Source organism: Urocampus carinirostris, chromosome 1 (genome assembly GCF_059441175.1).
Source record: "Urocampus carinirostris isolate Australia breed hairy pipefish chromosome 1, RoL_Ucar_1.0, whole genome shotgun sequence".
Taxonomy (NCBI): domain Eukaryota; kingdom Metazoa; phylum Chordata; class Actinopteri; order Syngnathiformes; family Syngnathidae; genus Urocampus; species Urocampus carinirostris.
The window spans coordinates 30,284,611-30,300,594 of NC_142349.1; the positions used below are offsets into that span (position 1 = coordinate 30,284,611).

A 15,984-nucleotide genomic window follows, 5' to 3' on the forward strand; every position below is an offset into this window, starting at 1 on the left:
GTCCAAACAATCGCTAATTAGCGATTAAAAAAAAAAAAAAAAAAAAATTCGGTTTTTGTGTTTACAGATTTCTCATGCCATAACGGCCTTACCAACATATGATATATTTGAAGGAAACATTAACATAAAAAAATACTGGATTTTAAAATCACTTTGTATGTAATCATGGCCTTACAGTACAGTGCGTAAGTGCGACCAATATAGGATGGTAGGTTTACATGTCAACAGTTAAATTATGGAATTTAGAATATTATTAATTCCAATATCCGATGCATAAAACAAAAAAAATTGAAAAAAATCAGTAGTGCCCTTGACAAAATTAGAAAATGATTCATAATTCCTTTAAAGCATTCTGGAACTGTTTAGAAAACAAACAAATACAAGGTTTTTTATTCTTTAACATGACAATAGTGTTATATTAACTCACGGGTACATCAAATCAGGCTATACTATATGCCGCCCCTGAACTATTAACGGTCTGACAAGTTGGCAAGAAGCACATACCTTAAGAGAACTCCAGGTCAAAGCAGTTATGGTTATTAGATGACGATACATTTATTTTGTACAATAGCATCTTTGAAAAAAATAATGGTATTGACCTCATGTCAATCAAAACACAATAAAAGCATTTCAATTCAAATAAGTGGAAAAATGAAAACCAGAATTTTAAGACCGCGCAAAGAGGTGCTGGAAACTACAAAATACTGTACACCAAGGCGAAAAAAATACTCGGAAGAAAAAAATCAAGAAAGAACAAAAGTGAATAAAATGTGTATTGAAAGAAGGGTGCTGAGTGATCACAGGACAGAGAGCTTCTTTAGTGCTCCGGCTGTTAATATGACATGCGTGACACTAGGTTAGCCTGCGGGAAGCTTCCCAGGTCAAAGCTGCGTGTGTGTGTGTTTGTGTGTTGATGAAAAAGTCAGAAGAAAATAGATCACAATGAAGTTCTGTGTTCGCTATCACATGATGTTGTCTGACTTCACACTTGAGTCGATGATATGGAATAAGTTAAACTGGCTTTACTTTCTACCCTGTATAACCCTTAACAGAGTCTTTTCACACAAACATTCGACAATAACAAAATAACCCACAACCTTGATATTCAGTCATCAGTGTTTATGCCTGAAGGACAGGCTACAATATACATAAACCATTTATTTTACATTTATATACACTTTATGTATTTCATTTTGCTCTTACCATGCATTTAAGGTGAATTAAGTTGATAAACGGGTACAAAAAAACATGAAGCACAGGCTTATTATCAAACAGAATAAAACAACTGCCAAATAGTTAATACTGCAATGGCACATCAGTAGTACAGTTAGAAGTCGGAGAGAAACAACATTATAGAATGAGTCATTTAAATGAATACATTTTTAGCTGCAATGAGCAAATCATTGTTCTTCATGTTGTACAAAGTGGGATTGACCTGCTTTACATTTCACTTACAAATGTGTGTTGGCACCGTTGTAGGAAAGCACACAGCTGACATGCTTTCCAACCAATAAAATGCGTTTCTCAGTTTAATTTTCTTCTTTTTGAAATTGTGAAATCCATGGGCGTAGGTTTGGTACTGTCTTTGTGGGGGCATAACATGTTTAAAAAAAAAAAGAAAGATCACATATTAGTAGGGACAAAACAATGATTGCTCGATATTGGTGGAAACACGTCCTCTGCGTCCATGCCAAAACGATCGCCTTGGGAAAAACAGACCATGCGGCTTATCTATGCAGGAGATGGTCATGCACTGTGTAGCTTTATTGTAAGAGCTCCACTCATGGACGGTGTCAACTTAGCTTGGTCAAGCTACTTTCTCAAATGATTTAAAAGGTCTAATGCAGGTTGATGAAATGAAATGAAATGTGATGGTATGCACCACAAACGTCTGCAAAACAGTATGTCTCCTATGTTACATTACAAGTACCACAAATTGACTTAGCCAACTTTAGTCAACTTTCTACAACCAACCGCATTTTCTCATACCTTTCAAACCTGTCCATCTGTTTTGATGACACACTACAAAATAAGTGCCCACTCACTGTATTTCTGAATCAGATGGCCTGAATGCAGAGAATCAGACACATTTTATAATACAATTCATGTGTTGTCTGATCTGATTCCTAGAGCATAGATTATTTAATCATTCAGTTCCTTGTAAACTCGTACTTGCATTTTATTTTTCATTCGGAGCCTGCATGCACAATTCTTTTCTACGTTTCCACATTTCCATGATATCCTTGCACAACTTGTCTTCCTCGTTACAACTTCATTCAAGAACTACCTAGTTTGCATTCTTTGTCTAAATGATTTTCAAAGATGATGGCTCTTCTGTTTTCACAAGTTTATGATCTCCTATGTATTTTCAGATGAACCTATGCTCCTTTTGCTTGATCTATTTAATGGCCTTCATATTTAGGAGTAGCTTACAACATTCAGGCGGTAGTTGACTTGTTGGTCATTCGCGAGTTGCCCGGGTCAGATGCTCTTTCTGTGACCTTTAACTTCATGCACGATTGTTTTTCGTCCATCATGAGCATCTCCGCAGGTAGACACCAGCAGCAAAGGCAGGACTACAGAAAATAAGAAAGTAAGAAAGCTAACATGAATTTAAGCAAGCAATACCATATGATATGGATATCATTACCCTATATGTGTTTCTTCAAAACCCAGGGTTTGCACAGGGTTTTGTACAACTAAATTGAATGTATTTGCGTCAGTAGCTCAGGAGGTAGAACGCTCATCTGAGGATCATGAGATCGCAGGTTCGAATCCCGGCTCCTCCATGTTACATGTCGAAGTGTCCTTGGGTAAGACACTGAACCCCTAATGCCCCACTAAGGTTAGCGCCTTACATGGCTGCACGGCCGCTATTGGGAAATGTGAAGCACACTGTAAAGCGCTGTGGGAAGTCATTAACTTGAAAAGCGCTATATAAATGCAGATCATTTCATTTCATATTTATTTAATCTTTATCAATGGGGGAAGTAAAAACAAGTGATTGCTTCTGATTAGACCCAAATACAGTGCCTGCATAAGTCTTGACAATACCTCGCCCGCCCACTCCCCCAATATGTTTTTGACAGATAACCATGTTTTAGACTTCTAACTTATCGATAAAACACTCAAAATACTTTTAAGAATCAACAACAACAACATGTGAGACAAGATTGTGAAGAGAAATCCAATTTATTCAACATTTTATATTGTGCTAACAAATAAAAAATTGAAAAGTAGACACTGCAAACATATTGGTGCATTTTGAGTTAATACTTTGTACAACCTGCCTTTGCTGAAATTACATTCTCATTCAATTCTTTTTGGGTATGGATCAATAAGTTTTGCACATCTTGAAACAGAAAATTTTGCCCATTCTTCTTTGAAAACAGTTTAAGTTCCTCAAGCTTTGATGTTTTTTGTTTGTGCAGAGCATTTTTCAGATCTTCTCACAAATGCTCTGTTGGACTGAGGTCTGGACTTTGGCTTGGGACATTTTAACATCTTGATATTGTTAGTCTTAAAACATTCCATTGTAGATTTTGATTTATATTTAGAGTTGATGTCCTGTTGGAAGGTGAACTTGTGCCCCATTCTCAGGTCTCTTGCAGACTTCAACAAATCTTATTCCAAAATCACTCTGTATTTGGCTTCATCCATCTTTCCATCAAGTCTAAAGATCTTGCCAGTCCCTGCTTAAGAAAAGCAACCCCAGAACAGGCTGCTGCTACCACGATATTTGACAGTGGGGATAGAGTTTCCTGGGTGTGGAGCAGTGTTACTCTTATGCCAAACGTTAACATTTTGCATTCAGCCCAAAAAGTTCCATTTCGGTCTAATCTGACCAGAGCACGTTGTTCCATACTTATTTGCGTCTTCCATGTGGCTTCCTGCAAACACCAAACGGGCTTTTTTATGGTGCTCTTTCAAAAAAGAGCTTTCTTTGATGCAGACCACGACTAATAGTTTTCTTATGCAAAGACTGCCTCACCTTAGCTGTGTATGCCTGCAGGTCATCCAATGTGATAATGTACCTCTTGGTTGCTTCTCTGATTAGTTTTTTGCCTGTTTGGACTAGGAACAGCCAGGTTTTGCTAGGTTTGCAGGGGTTTTATGCTCCTTCCATTTTGATATTATTGCTCGCACAGTGCTTCGGGAGATGTGTAAATTTTGCGAAATCTTCTTGTATCCCATTCCTGCTTTGAGCTTTTCCACAACTTTATCCGGGGCATGCCTGTTGCATTCTTTGGTCTTCATAATGCTGTCTTTTCCAGTGTCTCTATTCACAGACCTCACTGCCCATCATAGAGCAGGTGCATTTAATCTTAGACACACAGGAGCACTGTACTTGTCATTGTTAGTCATAAAGGCGACATTGGATGATTCAAAAGTCATCAAGGAACCTCTGGCGTCAGTTGGATAAGCTGAGGTACCTGCAACATTTTTGCAACACCTACATTTCAGTTTTTTGTTGTTGTAAAGTCACGTCATATTGTCAGATATAACAAAATTGTGAATATGTTGAGATTTTCGTGTTTGTTTTGCTGCTGTTGGTGTCGGTGGATTTGTTCGGACCAAAAACAATCGACTTTGGCCTGGACGGATCTATCGACACTAACAAAGATGTTATATAACGAAATTGTGAATATGCTTGATTGCTATTAAGATTTTCGAGAAGGGTTGTTCAAACCTCACATTGTGTTTGCTGTTAAACGTCATATTGAAATATAATATTGTGAATGTGATTGAATGCTGTTGAGATTGTCAAGATTGTTTTCTGTTGTTAGTGTCAATAAATTTGTTCAAACCCAAAAAAAAAAATTCATATAAAATGTTAAAAACATTTTGTTCCACTTTACGATTGTGTTTCACATGTTATTGATTTCTATAAAACATTTTTAGCATTTTAGTGTGAAGTTTGAAGCCAAAAATGTGGCAATATGACAAAAAGTTCTTGGAGGACGAATACCTTTTCTAGGCAATGTAAATTTCAGATTTTACCCCAAACATATATTTTAGCTATTTGTAGTTATCCTTTGTTTGGTCTGACTGTAAAAATATTGCCCATATGTTTGTCTTATTATATTTAATAATTTTTGTACAGTATGCCACAAAAACATTGCAATTAAACAAGGGTGTGTAAACATTTTACATGCTCATGCCTCTACAGTTTTTTTCTTACCCTGAAGCAGTTTTTGAATCTTTTGCTGACCATGTAGAGGGCAATGGGGTTGATGCAGGAGTTGACAGATGCCATATTAATGCCAATATAATCCAGGATTAAAAAGAAACTGAAAATACAAGTCTCGGATGGTAATCATGCAGTTCAATTTGTTGTTCCTGTTGCATACCTGAGCAGTTCACATCGATTTGGATCTTTCTCATCGTAGATGGTGAGTTTTAGAATTCGACTGAGGTGGAGAGGGAGCCAGCACAGAGCAAAGACCAAAACCAGACAGAACACAGTCTTTGCAACTTCCCGTCTCTGCACACATAAACAATACAAACTCCTGCCTTTTTGAGAAGTACAAGCCCCATGATGAGCTTTTCACTCACAAAGACAACATTTTGTTTTAATCTATAACATAAAAATGTGACATTACAGCTCAACAACAAATATATTGTCTGCTATTTTTCAGCTGTTTTAGGGTGAATCTGATGTGATGTATCCCCCCAAAAAATCAAATTTTGTTTTGCTCACTCAGGTAAAGTTTTTGACATTTGACCACGTGCTTACCTTTATCAATGTCTACCATTCAGTTTACTGTAATCTACGTTTCCATCAGGTCATTGATATATATTGTTGGACAAACATTTTATTTACTGAAAACACTTACTGTGGATGATTTAGGATGATGTGTATCAACAAAAATGAGCTAAAAATGCCACAGAAATATAATCAACTCTGTTACGTGGTCTGATTTCTTTCTTTTTTTAAATCAACTTACCACACAGACCAGACCTGATATACAGAAACCGATGCTATTTCCTAATTCAGTGGTGCAAAAATACCCTAAAACAGTTGTAGAAATCTAGACAACAATCAAAACCTACAAAATTGTTGGCCAATTTTAAGTGAAGTCTCGTGTTGGGCCGTATTAAAGTGCAATGGCATAATTATATAATTGTTGAGGCCCATTTTCTGGTGTTCTATTCGAATGAGGAGTTTGTTGGGTAATTCTGTGCTTTAGTGTCTTGGAAATAGTGCAAGACAGCCAATTAGTTCTAACTAAAAGCAGGGTTCCAATCAGTAACCATCTAAAAACATACAATGTGGAAGTATGCTATGAACAAACCTGTTTTAGGTGGTCGCTGAGGGCAATTTGAACTCCATTCTTCTTCCGCAGCATCTCACAAGTCATCAGAGTATAAAAAATGGCTGTACAGGCCAATGGCAGGCAGAAATATGCACTGAACAGCCACCAGTCCTTCACTGATTTATAAAACTAGAAAGAATTAAAACAATAGTCAGCGATGCGCAGCAAAAGGACATCTGCAGCCAGAGATAACAGACCTGGGTGTGTCTTAAAGTAAAACTCTGTTTCCAAAAGCATTTGTCAAAATACCCGAAGGAATACATTTCGTCAAGTGTACATGAACCTTGATTCACCTTACATGGAATTTTGCGCTACAAATCAAATTGACTGCTCCTCTGATGCTATTTCTCTACCCCGTCTGTATAATATTAGTAAAAAGTAATAATATCTTAGCCTAACCAAGAAGCTGCCAGTTTTCTTGACTTAGATGACATATTGACATAAACCTGCACAAATCTTTGCTGTGTCTCACAATATATGACTGCATGCACATGCGTGTCACCAGTACGTGCAACTGTGTCAATAGGCCTCATATTCAGGCTTTCTTCCATTCATTTTTGAGGCTGTGAAGCTTTGTGTCTTAACAGCTTACCCTCATAAACTCTGTTGTCTGCATGGGGTGCAATAAGCAGATCCTCAATCGTTCTCCTTTGTAGTCCATTGCAATCATGTCAAATGCGACGGCCTCAGGCACAGCCAGGATGATGGATAAGATCCAGATGAGCGCAATTTCAATAGCCATCCACTTCGGAACACCGATCCCTTTGATTCGGCTCCATGAGGTCACGGCGCGATATCTGAAAGATCAGTCACATGAGTTCACAATACCAACTTGTGTAAGTAAACGGTCCAGATCCACAATGCAGTATCTGCAATTTTAATCGAAGATTGTCCGCCTTTTGCTGAGCTAAGATAAACATCTCTTATTTCAAAGAGTAAGTCTTTCCATCTGACAGTAATATGGAACGTGTTCACAACTTGTTGTACTTCTACTCGTATGACCACTACTGTTGAGACGTTGAGTGCAATATGTTGGTACGATTTGAGCGGGAACACATCATTAGCTGGATTTCTATGTACAATCACGGCAAATCTAAAATCAGTTTTCTTTTTATAGTAGGCCAAGATTTTCCTTCTCCTTAAAAAAGCCATTCCACTGATCACCTTAAGTATGTAGCTGACTTCAAGTGGGACAATTTAAAGAGAATGCAGTGCGGACTACAAGCAGGTTTGCGTTGTTGGTATTTAGAAATATAAAGCTTGCAAAGTAGGAATTGAAAGATAGAAACCAAGATTCTTGGGTAGATCGCATCAATTTAAAAATTGCAGTAATTTTTTTTCCCAAAGTTTCTTTTCAACTACGACAATGTTCTTAGTTTAAACATGTATGTTGTAACCTGAATTTTGGAGTGCATAAAATTAAGAAAACAAAGCGGAACTCTACCCATAAGTTTTCCGAACAGCAATATGCAGTACGTGCCACCACTATTCTCAGCACGGCTATTGATTAAATTATGTTTGTCAATATGAGTTAAGAAGCAAAATCCACTTTCTTTTAATCTATCTCTGGTCCCATCATTTTGAGATTTGGTGTCGAGTAATGATGACATCAGAGTTCATCTGTTTCCGAAAGCAGACACGTAATTAATTGTGGGCAACATTGGGTCCAATATAAGCAGCAACTCTCAAAATGGACACCCATAGAGATGAACATAAAGAGGTAGACTTTTTAACGAATATTCTAAGAACACAAAATCCCATGTTTAACTAGTAGCCCCATACAACATATTGTTGTTAGGAAATCCTTTGGGCTGACCTTTGGTTTAAGTTGGAATAGATAATGAAAATCTAAGTTCAACATATGATATTTTTATAAGAAGTTAATGAAAGTACAATTGGCATTTTGTTTATGGCTCCTGTACCTAAAAAAGAAAATTGTTGAAAAATATAAGGCTACCTTCTGGCCAGTTCCCACGTAGAAGACAAATATATATATTTATATGTATTTTTTTTTGTAAAGGAGGAGATTTCACGAGTTTTCAGCAAAGAGAAGAAAGAATGATTTTACGGAGCGCTCAGAGCATAATGTAGCACGGTGCACATATCTAATGTTTCCTACATTCATCTCGCTAAGTACAAAGAGGAATTTGTGTAATGCCATCGATATGTCCATCCAGGTGGAAAATTGACCTGCCATACATTATAAATTGTCCTCAGGAAAATGTATTTTTTTTATTCAAGTAGAAATAAGAATGCTTTTATCTGTGACACGTAGAACCAATTGCACAACTGGAAAGAATAGTGCACCTGTGGTGCTAGGGACAGAGCTTTTGTTTTTCAGGGAAAAATAATCCTTGGCTGAAAAATGTTACCTTAGAGGGAGAGAAAAAAACAAGCAGCATTCCAATTCAAAAAATGCAAGAAAAACAAAACCGTCAACTCCAGCTGGAAAAAAGGTATTTTCCAGTGTAACACATAAATCCATCGTATCTTTGCAGTAAAGTGTGAGGTGCATGTTTTGAAGTACTCTACATGGACACAATATTTGTGTCAGGCCTTACCACAGACGGATGAAGTATGAGGAAATGAAAACAGAAGCTCATGGGTAGAGGGGGGGGGAAATGTGCATGGAAGGTTGGCTTGCCTGTCAATGCTCAGCGCGCACAGGCTCAGCACTGTTATCCCCACCGAGGCTTTCTGGACAAACGGCACCAACTTGCACAGAGCCACCCCAAAAGGCCAATCCTCTGCCAGGAGCTGGAGAGAAAAAGTTTGTGTTCATGCATGATAGGGAGTCAAGCAAATTCTCACTGTTTTCCTGAAATTCAGTGTCCATGTGTGTAGCTGAACTTATCGGTTTAAGCGGATCAATAATCGCTTTATTCTAGTCTGGGTCAAAAGCTCATTTTTGTCTGACATCAAATTGCCAATTGGATGCTGCGGTCCAGTAAACATGTGACACTCGTGTGGGTGGGTGTGTAACTCAGCTGGATTGGAATCAAATGGACGCGCCCCACCCGATGTTGTTTTGACAACCTTTTCCCCCTTCGTCCATGTAAACCCTTACATTCTCGTTCCTCCTCTCACACTCACAGTCACCACATTTTTCATAAGTATAGCATAAAAGCAAGCCAGAGATCAAGAGAAACCAATGGCCTCACAAAATAAATGAATTAGGTGTGAAAATTCCTCCTCAGTTTTGCTCAAGCAATAGTAATACATCCAAAAGTACTCAACGGACTCTTTTTTTCAATACTTTTTTTAAAGACGGATTTTAGACTTACCCTTGCGAACTCTTGTAACTTCATCTTCTGGCTTAAATCATCATTGTTTGTTGAAATACACTCCTTTTTTTTCATCTTTTTGGGGTTTTGGGTAGGCATTTGGACTGTATTTAAAACATTCTTTTTCTTACCTTTCCCATTTGTATTCTACACTAACAGAAAACTGTGAGGATGAGCATGAAATCACTTACTAAGGACATCTTAAATGGTGCATCCCACCTTTGAAATTATTTCAATAGAAAGCTAATGAATAAATCAAAGATTTTCTGCCAGTAAAAGAAAAATAGATTGTTTTGTATTCCGTGCTAACATCAGAGCAGTGTTCTATTAGTTGTAAGTGTTGTTACATTGAAACTCACCTTGTAAACATTTATGGGAATGCCAATAATGATGTGGAGTAAGTCTCCAAGTGCCAGGCTGGCAATTAGAATATTGGGCCCGTTGCGCATGCATTTATTTTTGTAGATGATCCTCAACAGCGTGGAGTTTCCGATGATGCCCACCACAAACACCAGGCACGACACCACCGTGTTGATGTACTTGAAAGTGTCGCGGATTTCCGTGGGTGCGCTGCACATGGGGGGCATCCGCCGGCGAGGCACGCTGATGTTGGGCCTCAAGGGGCCATGAACGTCTCGTTCGACCAGCCCGCGTCTTTGCGTTGCTGTCAGAGGGTCAGGGGGTGACTGTCTTTGGGGCTCAAGCTGCCCGCTGGTTGTAAGGAAATGAAGACCCAGCAGGAGCAACCCCAGATAGTAAAAAGTCTTTTCCATCCTGGTCCGGGATTGGAAATGTGACCCGATCTTCTTTGTGGATGCCTAAAACTGAGAAAGAGCAGCGATTAGAAGAGATGCCGCACAGTTGACTCTCTGTTTTATTCGTGAGACAAAATCTCCCAAAACTATATCATATTTACACAAACTGAAGACCTCTCGAGGTGGAGTAAATAGTAGGAGTAAGGTATTCTAGGATTTTTGGTATCGATCCGATCCAAATAAATACACGGTAATACCAATCGATACTTGATAATCAGATACCGATACTTTTTGTTTAGCAATCGCATGATCGTTGAATAGTTGAATCTTTCCCCCTTGAATTAGTTCATAACTATGATGAAATCAGCCTAAGCTTGTCTATTTTTTTAAAATAACTATGAGGCAAACTATAACATTATAAAGAATAATTATAAATATCTGTATTCTAATTGTTTGAGGACAAAAAGTCAAGAGATTCAAACCAAAAAAGCAGCAATGTAATGAAAATAAAAGTATAACAAAGTCAACATGACAAATAAAATACTTCACATCGCACAATATTTTGAAAATGAAGTAAAAGTGTAAAAAGACGACATAAAAACCTTTAACAGTATTAAAAATAGAATTCTGAAACGACAACAATTGATTCAGACAAAAGTCAAGCAAAATAAAGTCAAGCACAAATACAAAAACTGTATAACAATGTAAACAAGATAACTAAAATTACTCCTTTTCCCCCCAATTTTCCAGTGCGCCTTTATACAGCCAGGAACACAGTAAATACATTCAGAAAGGCACAATTACAACAAAATGCTTCCATATACAGTAACCATTTAAATGGATTCCTTTTAGTTGTGAAACCAGATTCCTTAATATGTTTTGTTCTGTGAAATACATTCTTTATTTTCTATGGTTATCTTATTTGCCTCATAGTTCGATGCACTTTATATAGGAAAAACGAGGGGATGTTTTTGAAGGTGCATCTTATAGTCCGGAAATTACGGTAACTTTCATTGCACAATATTTTCAAAGTGAAATCAGTTGCGTAACCACTATTGGATCGAATTTGAAACCCTCTAAAATTATAACAGTGACAGTTAAAATGTGAAGACCGCATCGATCTCAAGGCAACGGTATTTTTTATTTTCAAATTTCTAACAGTTTAATACCGGTAACTGTGAAATAGCAATATGTGAAATCTCATCGACCAAAATATTTTTTTTATGGATGATGAAAGATACTTCATATGAATACCTGTTAAACTTTCAAATATGATATTGTGCATTTTCTTATTCAAAAAAAAGTACCTTATCCAGTGACAGATAATTTTGTTTATTGTATGTACTATTCTTTATTTCGTGTATTTTGCTTATTTCCTCTATTCTCTATGAACTTTTTAGTATTTATCCTCTTACAGATATTTATTCTCAATTTGTTATGGTAGCTATCGCAAAGGGCAGTTGTAAGAATTAAGGAAAGGAAAAATAAAATAACAACAAAACTGTAAAATGAGAAAAAATGGCATCCAAATAGATGTTTTCGATTTCCTGCCAATCTCGTATCATTGTCTTGATACATTGTCTTGACCTTTTCAGTTCTGTGTAATTGAAAAATTGGCTTTTTTTTTTTTTTTTTTTTTTTTTAGAAAAATGGGTATTCATATCTTATTTATCGACTTATTTGGGAATTGTTTGGCTGCTAAATGTTACTGCACTACTTTTAATTGCACCATTGTTACGTTGATCTATTTTTCATTGCACTATTGTTACAATTTAGGCCAGTCTCCAAGCGCTACCTTGTAAATATTGTGCCTGTTTATCCCGACATTCTTTTTTTTATCTTATTTTTCTCTTCTAAGCCTTTAGTTACATGTTTATCCTTGAGCGCCACATTAAATCCCATTGATAACAATACTCACTACGTTGTTATCAGTGACAGTAAAGACAATTCTAATTCTGTTCAGCTCCATCCTTAACAATTGCCACTGTTTGCCTATTTGATGACCGACCAGATGTATAGATTATTATTATTATTATTGTCTCTGTCCTTTCTCACTTTCCTTCTCTGTTCTCTCACAAACCTTTGTTCAAATATTTTTCAAATATTTTCCAGAGCATTTCTTATATAGCACCCACTCCAACATGAGATTATTTAAAGACTGGGTTGCACAGAAACATATTAAAACAGAATTAAAACAACCCTGAAAGAAGACTTTTAGGGCCATCATTCTTCATGGCAGAACAGATGAACAGGACACGTTACCAAGAAGTAAATTCTCCTGCCAGTTTAAAGATACTTACTTATTTTCTTGCTGAAAAAGAACTGTTCCAGACAAAAATACTGATCAGCTTGAAAATCCCTCTATTGACAACAGGAATACATTCCCAATTTTGAGGGAGGCTGCTTCTGTAGTCATCTCAAATGGCGCCGTGCCTCTTTGGAATTAGAGTCCAAATCCAGTTCCAGATCTGTTCACTAGAGGAAGTATCATCCTCTTCTGTCCGATAAAGACTGAGTCCAGAGTATGTTCACTCAGTTGGCTAGATCACTGCCCCTCAACCACTCCTTGTTTTGTTTGAGGGAGGCGTGGAGTGGAGGACCAAGGGAGACCAGAGGAAGGCCTACAGGATGCAAGCAAGTGGTTCTTTTCCTAGGGAAAGTCTACAAATTAAACACAAACATAGGGCGGTTTTTGTGTGTGTAAATGTGTGTGTGGTTTTGGCTAACTAATAAACAGACTTAAAAACACCCATATATTTCCTAATCTAATTGTAGGTCTAGAAATCTATAATTCGAATAGTAGGTCGGTGCTCTGTTTTCTACCATGTTTGTGTGACCGTTAACCCAAAAGATAACCAAATTCTACAGGTTGACCGCTGCTTACTTTGCAAAGCTGGGCCCTGCGAAGGGTCATGTCCATGTACATGTCCACCAATTGTCCTTCTCTTTTTTCTTCTCGCTAGCTTAGATAGCTTCACCAGCTAGGTTCTCTAGTTACCTACTCCTTCTATGTGATGTTGCCCGCTCGCTCACTCGGGAGTGGAGGATTGAGATGTGTGGTTCTCTAAGGTGCTATAAGATGTTATTTGTGTGCTTCAAAATCTATACATTCTCTTATTTTCCGCTAAGTCTCAGCTCCCTCTAGGGTGAGAGCCATGTTATGTAAAATGCTCAATTCTGGACCTACGAGTATTTTTGAACATGCACACCTATATTGCTTGTTATTTTAAACAATATAGGTTTTATTTAAATTTATGGAAAGTTGAACTTTTTTACTTGCTCCTGCCATCTCTTGGTTTGTGTCATCATTGCAGCCTCTGCCAAGCCCCTCATGCTGCACGTGCAAGTACGTGCATTTCTAAATAGCTAACTCTCAAATACATTTTTCTTTTTATCTTTTTGGGGATTTGGATTGGTGTTTGGACTGTATTTGAAAAAGGTATTTTCTTTTACCATTTTAGTGTTGCACTAACATCTCATCTCATCTCATTAGCTGCACCGCTTATCCTCAGTAGGGTCGCAGGGGTGCTGGAGCCCATCCCAGCAATCATCGGGCAGTGGGCAGGGGACACCCTGAACTGGTTGCCAACCAATTCGCTCATTCACTCCCAGGGACAATTTGGACCTGCCAATCCACCTGAAATGCATGTCTTTGGAATGTGGAAGGAAACCGGAGTGCCCAGAGGAAACCCACGCAAGCACGGGGAGAACATACAAACTCCGCACAGGAAGTCCGGTAGCTGGATTTGAACCCACACAGGAGGTTCCCAAGACCTTAGAACTGTGCCGCACACGCGCTATCCACTGCGCCGCCGTGCTGCCGTTGCACCAATATATCAAAACAAAAACAAAAAACGTGGGGCAAGCAAGAAGTTGCTCTCCACCCCCTCTTCCCACCATTCCTTCTACCTACTGTTTTCCGCCACAAACAGCTTTTCTTGAGAAAATCAGATAGGCGCAGTGGAAAAAAATAACAAGGGGTTAAGACAACAATGTGTATGTGTTTAGTTTACTCAGACAAAAAAACACATTAGACTTGGAAATCTAAACTACAGTGAAAAATATCCACAACTCAGATATCTTTTTTAAATGGAAAAAGACAAAAAAGGACAATAGTTTATAATCACAAGCTTTGGTCTAAGCAATCACAACTTACCTGTGCTGCATTAAACCTTCACAAAAGGCAAGTGCATACGATGGATGTACAGTTGCATTTTATTTGAATACAAGAAACAGACAGTAGAATACTTTCTACCTTTCTTTCTTTTTCTTTTCCTTTCCTTTCATCTCCTTCAAATTATCTTTCAGTTAAATTATTTTATCTGTTCATTCAACTAAAATTGTGGCTTAAACGTGAATGTGTGTGTGCCAAAATTGACTGGTATGAAGTACAAGTCACAAATCTTTCTTGTTTTGACTGAACACACTCTCTGTTGGAGGAGAAAAGTATCATCGTGACCCACAGCAGGTAGTGAATAAATCCGGAAGTAAATGGTGTGTGTTTCTATTGAGAGCAGAGGCCCATCATTTTCAGGATAAATTCAAATTTCTGAATTCCTCCTGTTCACACAACCATTCCTCTTACAGGCTTAGGAAGAATTGACTTTCTGATCTGCTCCTGTGGCGCATCAAAGACCAGACATAGCCGGAATTCTTAAATATTAAAAAAAAAAAAAACAAGCTGTGTTTTTAGTGAGACACTGACATTAAAAGTGAAAACGTGAAAAAGGATATATGTTGATTTCCGCTGAATATTTCTCCTTCTTTTGTCCTTTTTTGGAAATGTGCTGTCAGAATCCTAAAATGGGACTTAAGTGAAATGCGAATTGTGTTTACTCGTAGCCATTCTTCACAGTTGAAAGAGTGTGCTTTGGGTCAATATCCTGTCGCAAGACCCTTGACCTCCAAGATTTATGACACGCTGCAGCAATACAGTAATAGTCTCGAGCCTTTATTGTGCCCTACGGTTACAAGACATTCCGTGTCTGATGCAACAAACAAGACTAGAACATAATGATTTTCACTCCATGTTAAAGGACAATATTGTTTTTGTTTTCAGTTTTGTCTCATCAGTTGCATTGCCACAGAAGTAAAGTATGACCCAAAACATACTCGCAACTCTTGTGATTTTGTTTACTCATTTATCTATGCACACATAGATACATTCAAGTTCTGATTGATTTATAATAGGTGCATAGCATATTATGCAACATCTCATCCATGTCCAACCATGTTCAACTTCTGGGATGAGAAATAGACAGGGTTGTGCTGCAGACAACCGAATACCATCAATCTAAAAAAGATTCCATATGTGATAAAAAAACAACTTTGTTGAATGTCAAGATCACCTCAGATGATTCACATTACCTTGTAAAGCCTTCAGTGAAACATCACAAGTGTAAGAATTTGCCTTGGGCCAAGCCATTAAACATCCTCCATTATTTGAGCCCTTTGCTCTATATCAGGGCTGGGCAAAGTTGCAAAGAAGTAAATAGTAGTATTTGAACACCCTACTATTTTGCTATTTTTCCCACTTAGAAATCATGGAGGGGTCTGAAATTTTCATCGTAGGTGCATGTCCACTATGAGAGAGATAAACTAAATAGGAAAGTCCAGAAATCACAATGC

At 37.7% G+C, this 15,984-nt stretch overlaps 1 protein-coding gene and 1 long non-coding RNA gene across 3 annotated transcripts; both read right to left on the reverse strand.

The window, feature by feature from the left end:
- Positions 1-1,104: 1,104 nt before the first annotated feature.
- Positions 1,105-12,878, reverse strand: LOC148374268 (endothelin receptor type B-like). 2 transcript variants are annotated; one of them, XM_088334605.1, is made up of 8 exons: positions 12,657-12,878; positions 9,961-10,425; positions 8,962-9,074; positions 6,910-7,114; positions 6,297-6,446; positions 5,352-5,485; positions 5,183-5,207; positions 1,105-2,576 (listed from the first exon to the last, which is right to left on the reverse strand). In XM_088334605.1, the coding sequence occupies exons 2-8, from the start codon at positions 10,372-10,374 to the stop codon at positions 2,439-2,441; spliced, it is 1,179 nt and encodes a 392-aa protein (XP_088190731.1). In that variant the 5' UTR covers positions 10,375-10,425; positions 12,657-12,878; the 3' UTR covers positions 1,105-2,438. The 2 variants fall into 2 exon arrangements, with proteins under 2 accessions (XP_088190731.1, XP_088190724.1); XM_088334598.1 differs by having other exon boundaries at positions 5,183-5,291.
- Positions 3,174-4,320, reverse strand: LOC148374269 (uncharacterized). The gene is made up of 2 exons (XR_015850351.1): positions 3,992-4,320; positions 3,174-3,890 (listed from the first exon to the last, which is right to left on the reverse strand). It is a non-coding gene; the product is annotated as an uncharacterized LOC148374269 (long non-coding RNA).
- Positions 12,879-15,984: the final 3,106 nt, after the last annotated feature.